At 31.2% G+C, this 14,306-nt stretch overlaps 1 protein-coding gene and 1 pseudogene across 1 annotated transcript; both read right to left on the bottom strand.

The window, feature by feature from the left end:
* Positions 1-1,044: 1,044 nt before the first annotated feature.
* On the bottom strand, positions 1,045-1,798 carry LOC108821190 (uncharacterized). Its single transcript, XM_018594237.2, has 2 exons — positions 1,542-1,798; positions 1,045-1,425 (listed from the first exon to the last, which is right to left on the bottom strand). Exons 1-2 carry the CDS (start codon positions 1,744-1,746, stop codon positions 1,310-1,312), a joined length of 321 nt encoding a protein of 106 aa, XP_018449739.1. The 5' UTR covers positions 1,747-1,798; the 3' UTR covers positions 1,045-1,309.
* An 11,274-nt stretch (positions 1,799-13,072) lies between these two features.
* Positions 13,073-14,132, bottom strand: LOC130494709 (putative clathrin assembly protein At5g35200; annotated as a pseudogene).
* Positions 14,133-14,306: the final 174 nt, after the last annotated feature.

Below are 14,306 nucleotides of genomic sequence, written 5' to 3'. Positions count from 1 at the left end.
TTTTATCAAACCGAAACTGTCTTCTGCATTTGGCCACTTTATCCTCGAGAAAAGCGACGATCGGTCTATGATCTGAACCTACTAGTTTTAAATATTCTGTATAAGACTTTGGAAACATTGAATGCCATTCTTCATTTGCCAATGCGCGGTCTAAACGACAACGAATCATCGTTGCTTTACCATTTACTTTCCTACGTCCTTGCCAAGATAATTTATTACCCCTTGCCGGGAATTCCAGAAGTCCACTATTCCGAATCATGTTAATAAAAGATACAAAGGTGTCTGCACCTCGTAGTGGGCCTCCCTCATTTTCATGATTTCCGGTAATTTCATTTAGGTCACCAATAATGAACCATGGATCGTCCCTTGCTATTCCATATCTAGTTAATCTTTCCCAAACTTGATCTCTCAATTTCTGAACTGGTTCTCCATAAACAAAAGTCATAAAAAATTTCTTCCCCATTGTCTCAGCCTCTATATCAATCATCCTAGGACTGGAATATAACACTTGAACTTGAAATTCATTATTATAATATAATGCAAGTCCTCCACTTGATCCAATTGGATCCACCGTCACAACATTATCATATCCAAAGTGCGCTTGAAACCCTTGGACAAAAGCAAAATCTTGTTTTGTCTCCGATAAAAAAAGAAAATCTGGCTTGTATTGATGCCATATTTCTCTAAGGTAGCTAATGGTCCATTTACTTCCCATCCCTCGACAATTCCAGCTTATTACTTTCATTAAAAAAAGATGATCTTGCTCTTCCGAGCCATAAAAAGTTGGGCATGAGGATACCCGCTACTTCCATTCATCCCGATCCAATCCTTTTGTAATATGATAACTAAATCAATATTACTGTCATAATTGGACCAACCCAACCACCAACAATCACAACCATTCAAGTTAGTCTCCCACTTCCTGAATTTCAAAAATACCTCCCAGACATACAAAAAACGAGCTGTAAGAAGACTTGGTAATTTCGAATACATATCACGACAAACCCAATAATCATTTGAATCACCCACTTTCTTAGACAAAGAAACCCCAATAAATATTAGCACAAGCTGTCGTAAAAAACAAAAAATTGGTCCAAGATTTTTAACACATTGACTCCCTGCACAATCTCCAAACTCCCACAATATATGATTCTCATATTTATCATTGGAGCCCCAATAAAAACAGCAAACACACGCCTTATGAAAACGATAATCATATATTATCACTCCCCATACTCTTGCCTTCCAGTTTCGTCGGCAACACCGATCCTGAGTGTACTTTATAAGCATCAACTTGCTGTCAATAGCCTTATACACACCTCCATCCTGCCACAAAACCTTCATCCATTTTCCACCAGAAACCCATAAGATACCAAACCAAAAAAGCTCTAGGGGCCAGAGCACATTCTTTAGCAGAAAGATATCCTGTGAACCACAAATCCCCCACTTAACATTTAACCTCAAGATCCGTATCCCAGAGAATCTCGAATCAATTAGGCCCTTTTCACTTTTTGTGAATAGATGACAGACAAGGGTAATACCTTTATTCTGTGTCGATTTCCCCATATTTGAAAGTGGCCAAAACAATCCCGCCTTCGCCACAACAACCTTGCCATAAAGTCTTCCGATTTCCTTTCCCCAAGTCCCATTGTATCCCTTAATCATCTCTATGTCCACAGCGAGATTAGCCTCCCCTCCCCTGAACCCCATATCTCCGATCCCGGGATCCCACCCTTTCGAAACCATTGAAGAGACCTAGATCGCTTTGTCGTCGCCGCCGTCGCCAGGGTTAGAGAGAAAAACCTATTGGTCATATAGAGATAAATAGTCTAGTAAGTTATATATTTCATCTTAAAGTTTACTAGTAGATAAATATAAATAAATTTATCTAAAGTTTACTAGTAGATAAATTTATTTTATCAAGCTAAATCTGCATTTATAAAAATAAATGATATATTTATATTCATCAAATAATTTTAATGATCAACCATTCAAAATTTGGATTAGGGTAAATTTTTTAATCTAGTACTATATTCAAATTAAGTAAATTGTAAGGTAACATAAATTTAGGGGGAAAATTATATAGTAAATTGTAAGGTAACGTAAATTTAGGGGGAAAATTATATGAAAAAACTATTAGAGAAATAGTCTTAGATGTCTTTATACCAAAATTTTCTTTCTAATCTAGACTTCACTAATGTCACAAAAATATTTCATTTAAAAATGACCAATTACCATATTACCCACAATACTATTTAACATATATTATATAATAATAAAAACAAAACAATTTGAAAACTTAATAAACTTTTAACAAAGATGAAAATATGCCGTCATCCATCGTGCTTCCGCATCGTTTCTGTCGTCGTTTCTTCATCGTCTCCGCATCATCTCCGTCGTCGTCTCTGCATCGTTTTCGCATCATCTCCAGTCCGTTGTCGCCTCTGCATCGTCTCAGATCTGTCGTCTCCAATCCATCGTTGTCTCTGCATCGTCTCCGCATCATATCCAATCCTTTGTCGCCTCCACATCGTCTCAGATCTTTCGCCGTCTCAGATCTGCCGTCGTCTCCAATCCATCGTCGTCTCTGCATCTCATTATTTAGTGTCTCAGCATCTGATCAAGGTATCATTATTTCATGTTCATTATAAATTGATGATATGTTGTTGCGATTGAATTTTCTAGTTATTTTGAAACTTAAGACTCGATTGTCATCTTCATCTTCTAGACTCACAATCTTTTTGAGTTGTTTTGGAATATTTAGTAAAAGTCTTTGATACACAATTGATTGATTTTTTTTGAGATTTGCTTTTGATTTTTTACAGATTTTCAAATATGGTTAAAGTTTTTTTGTGTTTGGGCAGAATGGAATTCAAAGGAATCTTTCGACTGGGAGTTTTATGTTGATAAGAATAGGACTGCAATGTTTATTCACGAAGAAAAAGATTTTCAATATGAAGATTTACTAAAGATGGTTTCTGAAAATTTCTGTATTCAAGAGGAAAATATAATTTTGAACTATGAAATTTTTTTGGAGTTGAAAAGTATTTTTAAAGTTTTTGATTTCCATAGGAAATATTCGTCAATTCCGAATTTCTTCAGCAAGATTAGAGTTTCTGATGGAATCTGTCGGTTGTGTGTTAATGTTTGTTGTTTTATTATCAATTAAGCATTATTCTGAATAACCTTCCTAATTATGTATTAAACTTTCCAAAACAATTTGAGTCTTGCAGGTTATTACTGATCCAGCTAGCTGTAACAAGCAAATTACTGATACATGTGCCTCTTTAGTTCCGTTGAATGTTAATCCAGATTATAGTTCTACAGTGCAGAGAGAAAAACAATTATATCATTTCTATGATTTTCTTATTTCTTAGACTATTTATGATAGCTCTCATAATCATGTACTAATCTTTCTTAAACAACTTGACTTTTGTAGACCCTTCCTTATGAAGGTGTCTCTATAGTTCCTCTGAATGTTATTCAGGATTTTAGTCATGTCTATATTGGATTTTCACCAAAAACGAGAGGAGTTGGTGATCTTAAGGTGTATAGCTATTTTAAGACTAAGGGAGAATCAATGTTGAGGATGAAATAATGGCGAATTTGGGGGTTCCTAGTTTTAAATTATAGTCCAGCAGATGTGGCATAGGAGGACACAACAACGCATGCAAGACTGCTAAATGATGAAGTTTGTGTGTCTATTCATCTGTGATAGGAAAACAAAATAAAATGTTCTATTTTATATTTTCATGTGTCTTGTGAAGATTTTTATAAAATGTCATTTGAATAGCACAACATATTCTATTTTTTCTCATTTCAATGGTTTATTGATGATTTACATGTTTATCGAACATTTTTTAGATGTGATTTGTTTGATGATTATGTGATATGCACCATACCACATATATATTTTCTTTTGGAATCCCATCCTAAATAAGTCAGATGCTTTCCAACTTTTGTAATATATAATTTATGTTAAATATATTTATGTGTTCGATACTAACAGACGATTCTCCCCAGCCTAGCGGCTAATTACGAGCCAAACCCATAATACTTGGGTTTGGCTCGTATAAGATGTAAATGTTTGCCTACTTTTTCTCACAATTCCAAATTACAATTTGAAATTTACCAAATATGCATATCAAATCTTTAGTTTTTGATTTCATTTCATCTTTTGGTTTAAACTTTGCTAGATAGAAATACACTAATATTTTATTCTAGAAACCCATCCAAATATTGCAAAAAAGTTTCCAAAAATTATAATATAAAATTAAGAGTTAAATATATTTTTGTGTTCGGTACTAACAAATGATTCTCCTCAGCTTAGCACCTAAACCCCTTATCTTACAAAACTTTAAAAACACTTTAGTTCAAGTCTTTTTTTACAAATTAAGACTTCTTTGATGGCCTTCCAGAAAATAGTTCAAGACATCCTGAAAATGTTCAACAACCAATGTGGAGATGAAATCTTTATTTTTTGGCTAATCTCTTTTCATATTTAGATATTGAGAAACACTAATATTTTGTTTTGGAAATCCATCCTAAACATGTCGCATATTATCCTATTAAGATCATTACACATAAAGACTTCTTTGATAACCTTCTTAAAAATGATTCAAGTCATCTTAAAAATAGTTCAAATCATCCTGAAAATATTTAATAAACAATGTAGATATCAAATCCTTAATCTTTGGTTAATCTTAGTCACTGAAAAACACTCATATTTTGTTCTGCAAACTCATCCTAAACATGTCACATGTTATCTAATTACAATCATAACACATTAATACTTCTTTGATAGCCTTCCTAAAAATGGTTCAAATCATTCTGAAAATGTTCAATAACCAGTGTAGGAGATCAAATCCTTAATTTTTGGCTAATCTCATTCTAGTCACTGAAAAACATTCACATTTTCACGCCAACCATGGGACGATTGTGTCTTGGTCCGAGTAATCTGTTAGGCTAGTGCTTTAATCAAAATGATTAGTGGAGCGCCAGTATCGTAATGTTCATCGACTCTTGTCAATGCACTTGTCAACGCATCATCAAAGTTTCTAATAAATAGCCAAAACAACAAGGGTTTAATGATATAATCTGAAACTCAATTTAAGTTAGCGAGATATCATATCTACAAACTAAAAGCCTACCCAATGTGTGACTCAAGCTGGAAAAGAGAAACTATGGCTGCTAATGATTCTGCCTTCAAATTCATGTTACAAGAACATATACTCTTCGTTGTATGTCTCTCCTTGTATTGCCTTTTGATATCTCCTTTGACATTTCGAAGTTTCTAGTAGCATGCAAGAATCCAGATGTCAAATAAAGAACAATGTTACCTTTGCAAATATCATGGTTCTCAAATCCCCAGAAACAAAGATATGACTGAACACAAACAGAAAAAAATCTTTCCAATTAAGCTATACATGAAACTAAAGAGAAAATGTGAAATAAATCCATACATAAGAAAAGTAAAGTTAAGGTGCTATACTCTGCCTGATTCGACTAGGGGTGGGCGTTCGGATACCCGTTCGGGTTCGGGTCGGGTATTTCGGATTTTCGGGTATTTCGGTATAGGAGTATAAAACCCGTTCGGGTATTTCTGTACTTCGGGTCGGGTTCGGGTATTTTTAGTTCGGGTTCGGTTATTTCGGGTCGGGTTTTCGGATATTTAGATTTTGCGAAAAAATTAATTTCTTCATTTCTCAAGTTTTTTTCTTTTAAAAAATATAAATTTTACTTAACGAATATTTTATTTTTAATACATTGAATGATTTGAAGATAAAATCTTAAAAATAAAATACACTAATTTGATTATTGTTTTAAAATTTTAGCTGTAGCTTTTGTTAATGCATGAAACTAAAATTTGGACATGCATTTTAAGCATTTTAAGTGAGCAAAAAATCACTTTTCTTGCAATTATATGTATATTATCTAATTTTAAACCATGTGTATAATTAATATAAGTATTTTGAATAAAATTAGAGAAGTAAACTATGAATATATGGTTAATAGTACATAAGTTCGGTTATTTTCGGATATCCATTCGGGTTCGGGTATTACCCGTTCGGGTTCGGATATCCAATCTCTTATAATTCAATACCCGTTCGGGTATTTTGCTACTTCGGTTCGGATTTCGGTTCGGATTTTTCGGGTCAGGTTCGGATGCCACTTCGGGTATCGGTAAAGTGCCCACCCCTAGATTCGACACTTCCTTTCACAAACTCAAAAATGTCAAGAGATTGGTAGAAAAACAATGATTCATGACTCAAAGAAGAAAAAACTCCAAATTTCCAAACAAAATTCCTAATTTCAATTTCAATGTGAAAAGTTTAAATTTTAAATCTATCAATTCTGATTTTGACTGTCAAGATTGAAACAGTAGAGATTCACCGTGATACTGTCTCTGGCGTCTTCGATGGCGGCGACGTCATGAACTCTCTCTCTTTTCAAATTCGTCTTCGACAAGTTTGTTTTCTTTTAGCTTTATTAATAAGTGAGGGTAGTTCAGTCTTTTGATCTACTAATAAAAGGTTATTAATCTGATTTTTAATCTGAATGACTATTTTTGAGAAAGAAACTTAAATATATCTATTTAGGAGAATTTCCCAAACTATTATTATAATATAATATAATATTTAGATCAGTACAAAATCAAGAATATATCATTGAAAGGGGTCTGAAATAGCCTTTAAAACTTTTTTTCCTAAATTATCACACAAAATCAAAATAATACATTCAGCATTCATTTAATTAGTCAAAATACCATTATATTTCTTCCCATAAATTTGTAGTTTAGATAAATTAAATTAACCTTGTTTATCTTTCAGCAAGTTCATCGTTGTCATTTCTAGCTCTTGCAGTCGTTCATCTCGTCCTCTTTATCATAGAGATCATGAGTTCTTTTATTGGTGATATCGTCGGTGCTTTCCATCATCGACAATTTTGGTTAACTAATATTCTATTGTGATTTTAGTTTATACTAGATTGATTCTGTTATATGTGAATGAACTAGGTTATGCACTTCCATTTGTCCATATTAAGAATCTCTTATTTTTCATTCAATAATTTTCATCACATTTGAAGTTATTAAATTGTAAAGACTTAATTACAGAGATTTAAGGAAGTATCTAGAAATCCGGAAAAGTTTAAACTTCTGTTTGAAGTAGTAGTGTTTAAGATTTGAAATTAGACTCTATTGAATCCTGATTTATTCTAAAGTAACAAATACTAGAGTTGAGTGGACTCATTTCAATTCACCATAATAGTTATAGTAGTAGTAAATTATTCTTGGTTGAATGTAGGAATTATTGACATAGAACATGGAAGAATATACAAAGAGTTGTTCATATTTATGAGAATTGTCACTTTTTATGATGGTTTGTTTTGTAAATTTCTTATATCTTAAGAGGCAAGAACATTCTCCATAGCATTTATAGTTTTCGATATATTTCTAGTTTTTTTTATTATTGGTTTTGATTCTATATATTTTATAGTTTTTAAATGTTTGCTTTAAGTGAGTGACAAGTTCCTAATTTTTTGATTCATATTTCTTCTGCTAACTTTAGAAGAGAGATTCAGTCAATCAACATGACGATATTTATGAAGTATATAATAATTAAAGCAGAGATTAACAAAATTTATGTAGAAATTCCATTGGAGTTGGTCATAATATGTGCATTTTTTCTTTTTTATACTATTCATGATAGATTTCTTAAATATATACTAAACCCTTCCAAAAATATGAAATTAGCTAAAAGTACAAAGAGTAAAGAAAACCATTATATTAAAACCATTATATTATCCTCCAAACACATTTATGACTAAGAAAGGAAAGAGAGGATTATCATCGGCTGAAAAGTCTCGATATGTCGGCACTCTAACCGAAAATGTGAGCCACACAACAAATGTGGGCCAAATTAATGAGGTGTTGGACTCATACACGCTGAAGATTCGGCTTTCCTCATCAGTGTCGTGTTGGACTCATTACACGCTGAAAACATACACCATATTGGAGATTTAACTACTTTCACATTCTCTAAAAATGTGGTTGACTATTAATGTCCAGCACCAGCTATAAAAATTGTGGAAGATCTCCTACAAAAAGATCAAATCAGTTTGGTGAATTTATTATTATTAAGTTATAAATCAAAATCACACAAATGTGGCATAGGATAACACATCAAAATTACATGCATGACTGTTATACGATGAATGTATTGCCTATGTATCTCCGAAATAAACAAAACAGAGAGAATTATTCTAAAGTTTCTTTAAGACTATTTATTTTAGAAAGTCTTTCATCATTTAAATAATATAAACATGTTTCATTCTTTTCGATGTTTATTCTTTTTTATTATTTTAGTGGTTTGATTAATTATTATATATTTATATGAATTATATCAAAAAAAATTATTATATGAATTATATCTAGTTGGGGGCTTTGTAGTAAACATCTTATATGTAACTGAGATTTATCCAATAGTTAATTTTTTATGGATAGGCTTTTCTAAATATGTCACATGTTATTTTAAATATGTAATATATACTTTTATTAATATAATCTTTTACGTTTCAGGCATAAGCAATGTTCCATCATAACTTAGTATTTAAACTACTGATTTTATTCTATCCCAAGCATACATTAACACGTTCAATTCCATTGGAAATCCATATGTTTCCCCTTTTAATTTAAAATATATGATTATGTGTGTATAATTTTAACTACTAAACCCAACGTATATAACACTGTAGCCCAGTAGGCTAAACACATTAACTCTTTTTAATTGGCATGTCTTGGGTTCATTTCAATAGCATATAAACCTATTTATTTTATTTTACTTTTTAACATCATCTTTTAGTCTTAACAGTATGATATACAAACTCTGTATTTTGGCTAACCAAATATCAATGTAATTGACATTTTATTCAAGTACATTCAAAATATGTTTTTAAAAATTATTTTAAAATATTCTACATGCTATTCTAAATATTATATATATATATATATATATATTTACATATTGGTTATGAAAAATGTTCCACTAACAGTTAAACTACTACCTTAAACTATCATGAATCATGTTTTCAATTCCCTTGAGAGTTCTAGTTTTTTTCTAATTTTAATTAAAAAGAAAAGATTGTATTAAAAAATATAACTAATAAGTCCAACGCATAAAACACCATAACCTTGTGGCTAAACACAATAATATTTCTTCTATCAGGTCTCGAGTTCAATTTCAAAATACAAACTTTTTGTTTAATTTGTTTTCAATTTGTACAATATCATTTGAATTTTACCGACAATGGTACAAATCATGCATTATTAGCTAACCACATATCATATGTAATTAATGATCATCAAATATCTTCCTATATATATATATATATATATATATATATATATATATATTTATATATATACATATTTGAAAAATTTCCTAAAGGTGTTATCATGAACAAAGTATATATGTACTATTTTATAAATATATACTTTTTGTTAAAAACAATGTTCCACGTGGCCTACCGGTTAAACAAATATTTTTCCTCTATTCAAATCATACTTGTCTCGAGTTTTATTTCCAGAATCCAAACTTTTTCCTTTTTTAAAAAGATGTTGATCTTAAAAATGTTCAGAAATATCCTGAAAATATCCTAACGACATCCAGAAATTTTTTTGAGGAGCATCGTTAAAATGTTCAGAAATATCCTGAAAATGCTTTTATTAAAGTTTTTGAAACATATATTACTTGTACCAAAAACATTAAATTAAACATAAAATCACCTGATTAGTAAGATCCACGTACTTGTACAAGTCAACATTCACAACAAAAAGTTCATAAACATAACACATAATATCAAAAATTGCTAAGTCGAAATTGATACAAACGTCTTGCTCATCATTTCTCCAATAAATTCTTTGTCGATATAATGTTCAAAGATATTTGGAAGCTAACTTGCTTCTATGTCAAGTGCATAGTAATCATCAATGCTAGATATGTATTTAATTTCTAATGAATGTTTTTTATAATCTTAACAACAAAGAGACCACGGTTAACAACAATGTCTTTAGGAATATTTGTATCTTCTCAACTTGAAATGGGATGAGATAATATGGGGATGTAGCTCAGATGGTAGAGCGTCGCGTTAGCATGCGAGAGGTTACGGGGATCGATACCCCGCATCTCCATTTAAAGTTTTTGATCAAAAAAAAAAGAAATGGGATGAGATCTTTTCCATTAGCCTCTTTCTTCAAAGTTTCATATATCATAGCAGGATAACAACTTTGTGTTAAAGAAAAAAAATACAGTTTAATGAATTATACATTAATTGATAAGGATCTACAAAAAAACTGTATAGGGTTAATCTGACAGCTCTTTCACTTAAGGAATGTCAATATCATATACTGGAAGACCACATCTAAAAATTGTAATTTTTTCCTTCTTCAATTTTTCTTGATTTTGTTAAAGTATTACTTTCAACGATGTCGAATTATTCAAATCCTTTCCTCCACATGTTTGCCTGCCAAGAATACAAATTACAATCATAATAAGCTGAAATAAACTGGAAATTTGATTTTGTCATAATTTTACTTACTTTTTAGAAGCATTTGCACTAAAGAAAGTTGGAAGTATACTAGTGTATGTTGCCTTGCCAAACTTACGGGAGATGTTATGAGTTTTTTTAATGGCAAGACATCACATGCTAAAATTATAAAACAAAAATACTATTGTAAATAGTTATTGCCAGTGTAAATGCTTTCTTCTCCCAACTACATTTAATATCGGTGCTTGGGAGTTTGTATTTAATTTATTGTAGAAATTTTCAACTAAAATATCGAATGGTTTCAACTTTCAAGAACATTAACCGTCCATGCTTGAATGATGGGTCGTGGAGCAGAAACTTTGAGGAAGATGGAGGAAGCTCTAGTATTTTTTTTATTTGAACTTAAGTTTTGACAATTACATAGAAGAAAATATCAATGCTCCCCAGACCAATTCACGTCTCATCTCGTCGCCAATGTGAGAATCACAGCTCATTATCGTCCAGCGGCCGTCACTAAATAATCGTTTTAGATTAATTGGTATTCTTTACAATAAAGAAGATATTTTTAGTCTTTTTTAACAATTAATGAAAGCTATTTACCGAATTTTGGTCTGAATGCTATTTGAAAGATATTAAAATGTGGTTAATATAAAAAATTGTCTATATCATTTAAAAAAAATAAAATAAAACAAAAGAAAATAATCAATCATTACTTTGTTGAATTTGTTTTTCTCTTAAAAATTTTTATTTTTAATATTTATTTTTATATATATAATTATTAATTTTTAAAAAGAAATTTGGTCAAATTAAGTTTATAGAAGTGGAGATTTTTTAAAAATAAACTAAAAACTGGTCTAGTTATCAGAACTTGATCGTATTGCAGGATATATTTGCATATTTTCTCCAATACAAATCGTAAGTTTATAAGATAATGTATGCTTAAAAGACTTTAAGCCTTAGGGGACTACCCATTTTCACTAGACATTTGTTGGTTAAAATAATTTGAACAGAAAAAAAAAAAAAATAATAATAATAATAATAAATAATTTTGAACAGCTTGTTTTTCAAAAATTTCGTACAACTCGCATCTATCATTTGCACAATTCTGACAAAAAGTTTTGAACGAACTGGAAAAAATTATTGTTGAAAATGAACTTTTAAAACCTCCCATTAATGAAAAACAGATACTGATCCGCCCCTTTCAAGGGCGGAAATTATTATTTTTTTTTTTTGTGCGACAGGGCGGAAATTATTTAAACAAACCTTTCTAATTGTTACCAAGATTAGAATATACAAATTATAAAAAACAATAATTTTTTATATATATAGTTTTGAATAATATTGTTTTTGGTTATAAAATATACACATTTTTAAATTAAAACTTGTACAGTGAAACCTCTATAAATTAATAATGTTGGGATTACACTAAAACTATTAAAAAAAATAATTTATAGAGGTTATTAATTTATCGATATAAATAATTGAACCAAAAATTCAATGTTGAGACTATAAAATTTATAATATTTATAAAAATAGTGTATTTTAATTTATAGAGTATTAATTCAAAGAGTTTATACTGTATATAAACGTTAATATGTGTGAGATTCAAAATTTATAGGTAAAATATTTAGACAATGCTTTTAATTGTTACTGAAAAAACGAAAAAAATCAAATAAACTTTAATTCCACAAAAAATAATGTATTTTTATTATAATATTGTTTGTGGATATATCATATAGTCTTTTATTTTTAAGTTTCAAATACAATGTTAGTTGGTTAAAACCCAATATTTATAAGGCTAATGTAAATTGGTTTACATAATTGTATGGCCCTTTATTTGCAAAGCAACACAATTTTAATAATTTTCCAAAGCCATATTAGTTAACCATTTATAATGTGTATTTATGTTGGTTTAAATTAAGTTGTTAGTCATGTTGATATATTCAAGGAACCAAACTGATTTAAGTAGCCAAACACTTACTATTCTAGAGAAGGTCCAAATTTAAATGACAACTTCTAAAAGTAGATAAATTAGGACCCTAAATTAATAGAGTAGATATGTGCACCTAGTAGATGAACTGCAAGAATTCTGGAAATATGAGAGGTTCCTATGATTTCCACAAAACCAGAAGATAGACTATAAACTAGTCATATAATTTTACTAATAAAGTAAAGCTCTAATATGTTCTTGATATACTTAAAGTGAAAACTTGTACTAATGCAGCTAGTACAAACATAGAACACTTTGTATAATATTCCCCATTAACCTCACGCCTAGCTCAATTCCAAACCTGGGTTAAACTGCATTATATGTTTACAACATTTTGTGACAGATAATGTTTTAAAACCAAATGGTGTCCTCAAGAATCATATATTCTCTCGCTTACAGATACATCCACACACACATACAGAGACGTAATGTATGTATTTACTCAACAACAACAAAATAAAAAAGAATCTCTCTAGCTACAATCACCTCACAACATATATTTGTATATATAAGATTGTACACAAACATACATTAGTATCAAATCTCACATAAGGCTAGAATATGGATTGTAACCTCCTTGAACCGAGCCATACGGTTGTGTGGATTACCATTCGCGACAAACGGGTTTCCGAAGGGATTCATGTTCTGTTGTTGTTGCTGCTGCTGCTGATAAGGCTGCACAGGTCCCATCATCATCCCTGAGTTCTGATGCTGAAAACCCACCATACGGCTGATGATATTGATTTGCCATTTGAAAGGAGGAGGAGCTGAGACTCCATTAGACGCAAAGAAAGGCTGGTGCATCATGGGACCGTTATGGACTGGATGCTGTTGCTCCCATGGATTGTGGCTTCTGTTTTGCTGTTGATTCACTCTGATTGCATCCTCGTATAGGCTGTCAAGTGTCAGCTTGTCCAATCCACCCGCCTTTGATACATGAAGAGATCTACTGTAAACTTCTCCAAACGACTATATAAGAAGACAGAGAGAGAGAGGGAGGAGTTATTTATTTACCAATTGCTATTAGCAGCAGCAACTTCATTTGAGCTTGGGCAGTCACAAGTGCCAATTCCCACCCAGAAGAATTCCCATTTGTGAAATCAGTTGTAGAAACTGGTTGCTCAACTGGAAGAAACAAATATATGTGATGAGAGAAGGAAGACACATATATTGATGATAACATTTTTGAAACAATATTAAAATTGGTTTTTACCGCTAACAGGGACAATAGCCAAAGCCAAAGCATATTCTCTTCAAGTTCAGAGACCGCTGGAGCTGGAATCATCCATAGACTATAGCGAGAAAAAGTTGAAAAGTCAGCATCAAATCCAAGAAAAAGAAAAAAAAAGGTCCAAGATTGTAGTTAGCAAATGGAAAAAAATACCAGCAAATCAGGTAGTTTCTCAACAGGGACAGGCTTCTCTGCTTCTGCTTCTACTTTAACCGGAGGTTCAGGTGATTCCGGTTTCTCTTCAACTTCTTTTGGTGGCTTTTCGTACTCTATGGCCAAGATTTCTTTGGGAGCTGGCAAGCTTCTCCATTACCTGCTCCTTCTTGGCACCTGCTGCTAATGGTGCTCTTTCACATACTCTTCCATTGCTTGTAGAAAGAAGGGGAGGCTTCAATAAAACGAAATAATATATGAGTGAAGATCAGACAAAGTCGCACAAATAAATATTCAAACATGTATGAAAAAAACTAACCTGCTCAATCTTCACAACCTATCTCCACGTCCAACATAAACACTTTTGCAAACTTCGTAAAATTCAGA

The sequence above is a fragment of the Raphanus sativus genome, unplaced genomic scaffold, assembly GCF_000801105.2.
Source record: "Raphanus sativus cultivar WK10039 unplaced genomic scaffold, ASM80110v3 Scaffold1412, whole genome shotgun sequence".
NCBI classification, from domain to species: domain Eukaryota; kingdom Viridiplantae; phylum Streptophyta; class Magnoliopsida; order Brassicales; family Brassicaceae; genus Raphanus; species Raphanus sativus.
The sequence above is the reverse complement of the archived record's forward strand: the minus strand, read 5'-3'. Positions and strand labels throughout refer to the sequence as shown.

What these genes read in the sequence shown, in the direction of transcription:
- LOC108821190 (XM_018594237.2), bottom strand. Translation starts at nt 1,746, where the DNA reads ATGGTTTCGAAAGGGTGGGATCCCGGGATCGGAGATATGGGGTTCAGG. An exon ending in GAAATCGACACAGAATAAAG is followed by an intron (nt 1,426 to 1,541) that starts GTATTACCCTTG and finishes TGTGGTTCACAG; the next exon opens with GATATCTTTCTGCTAAAGAA.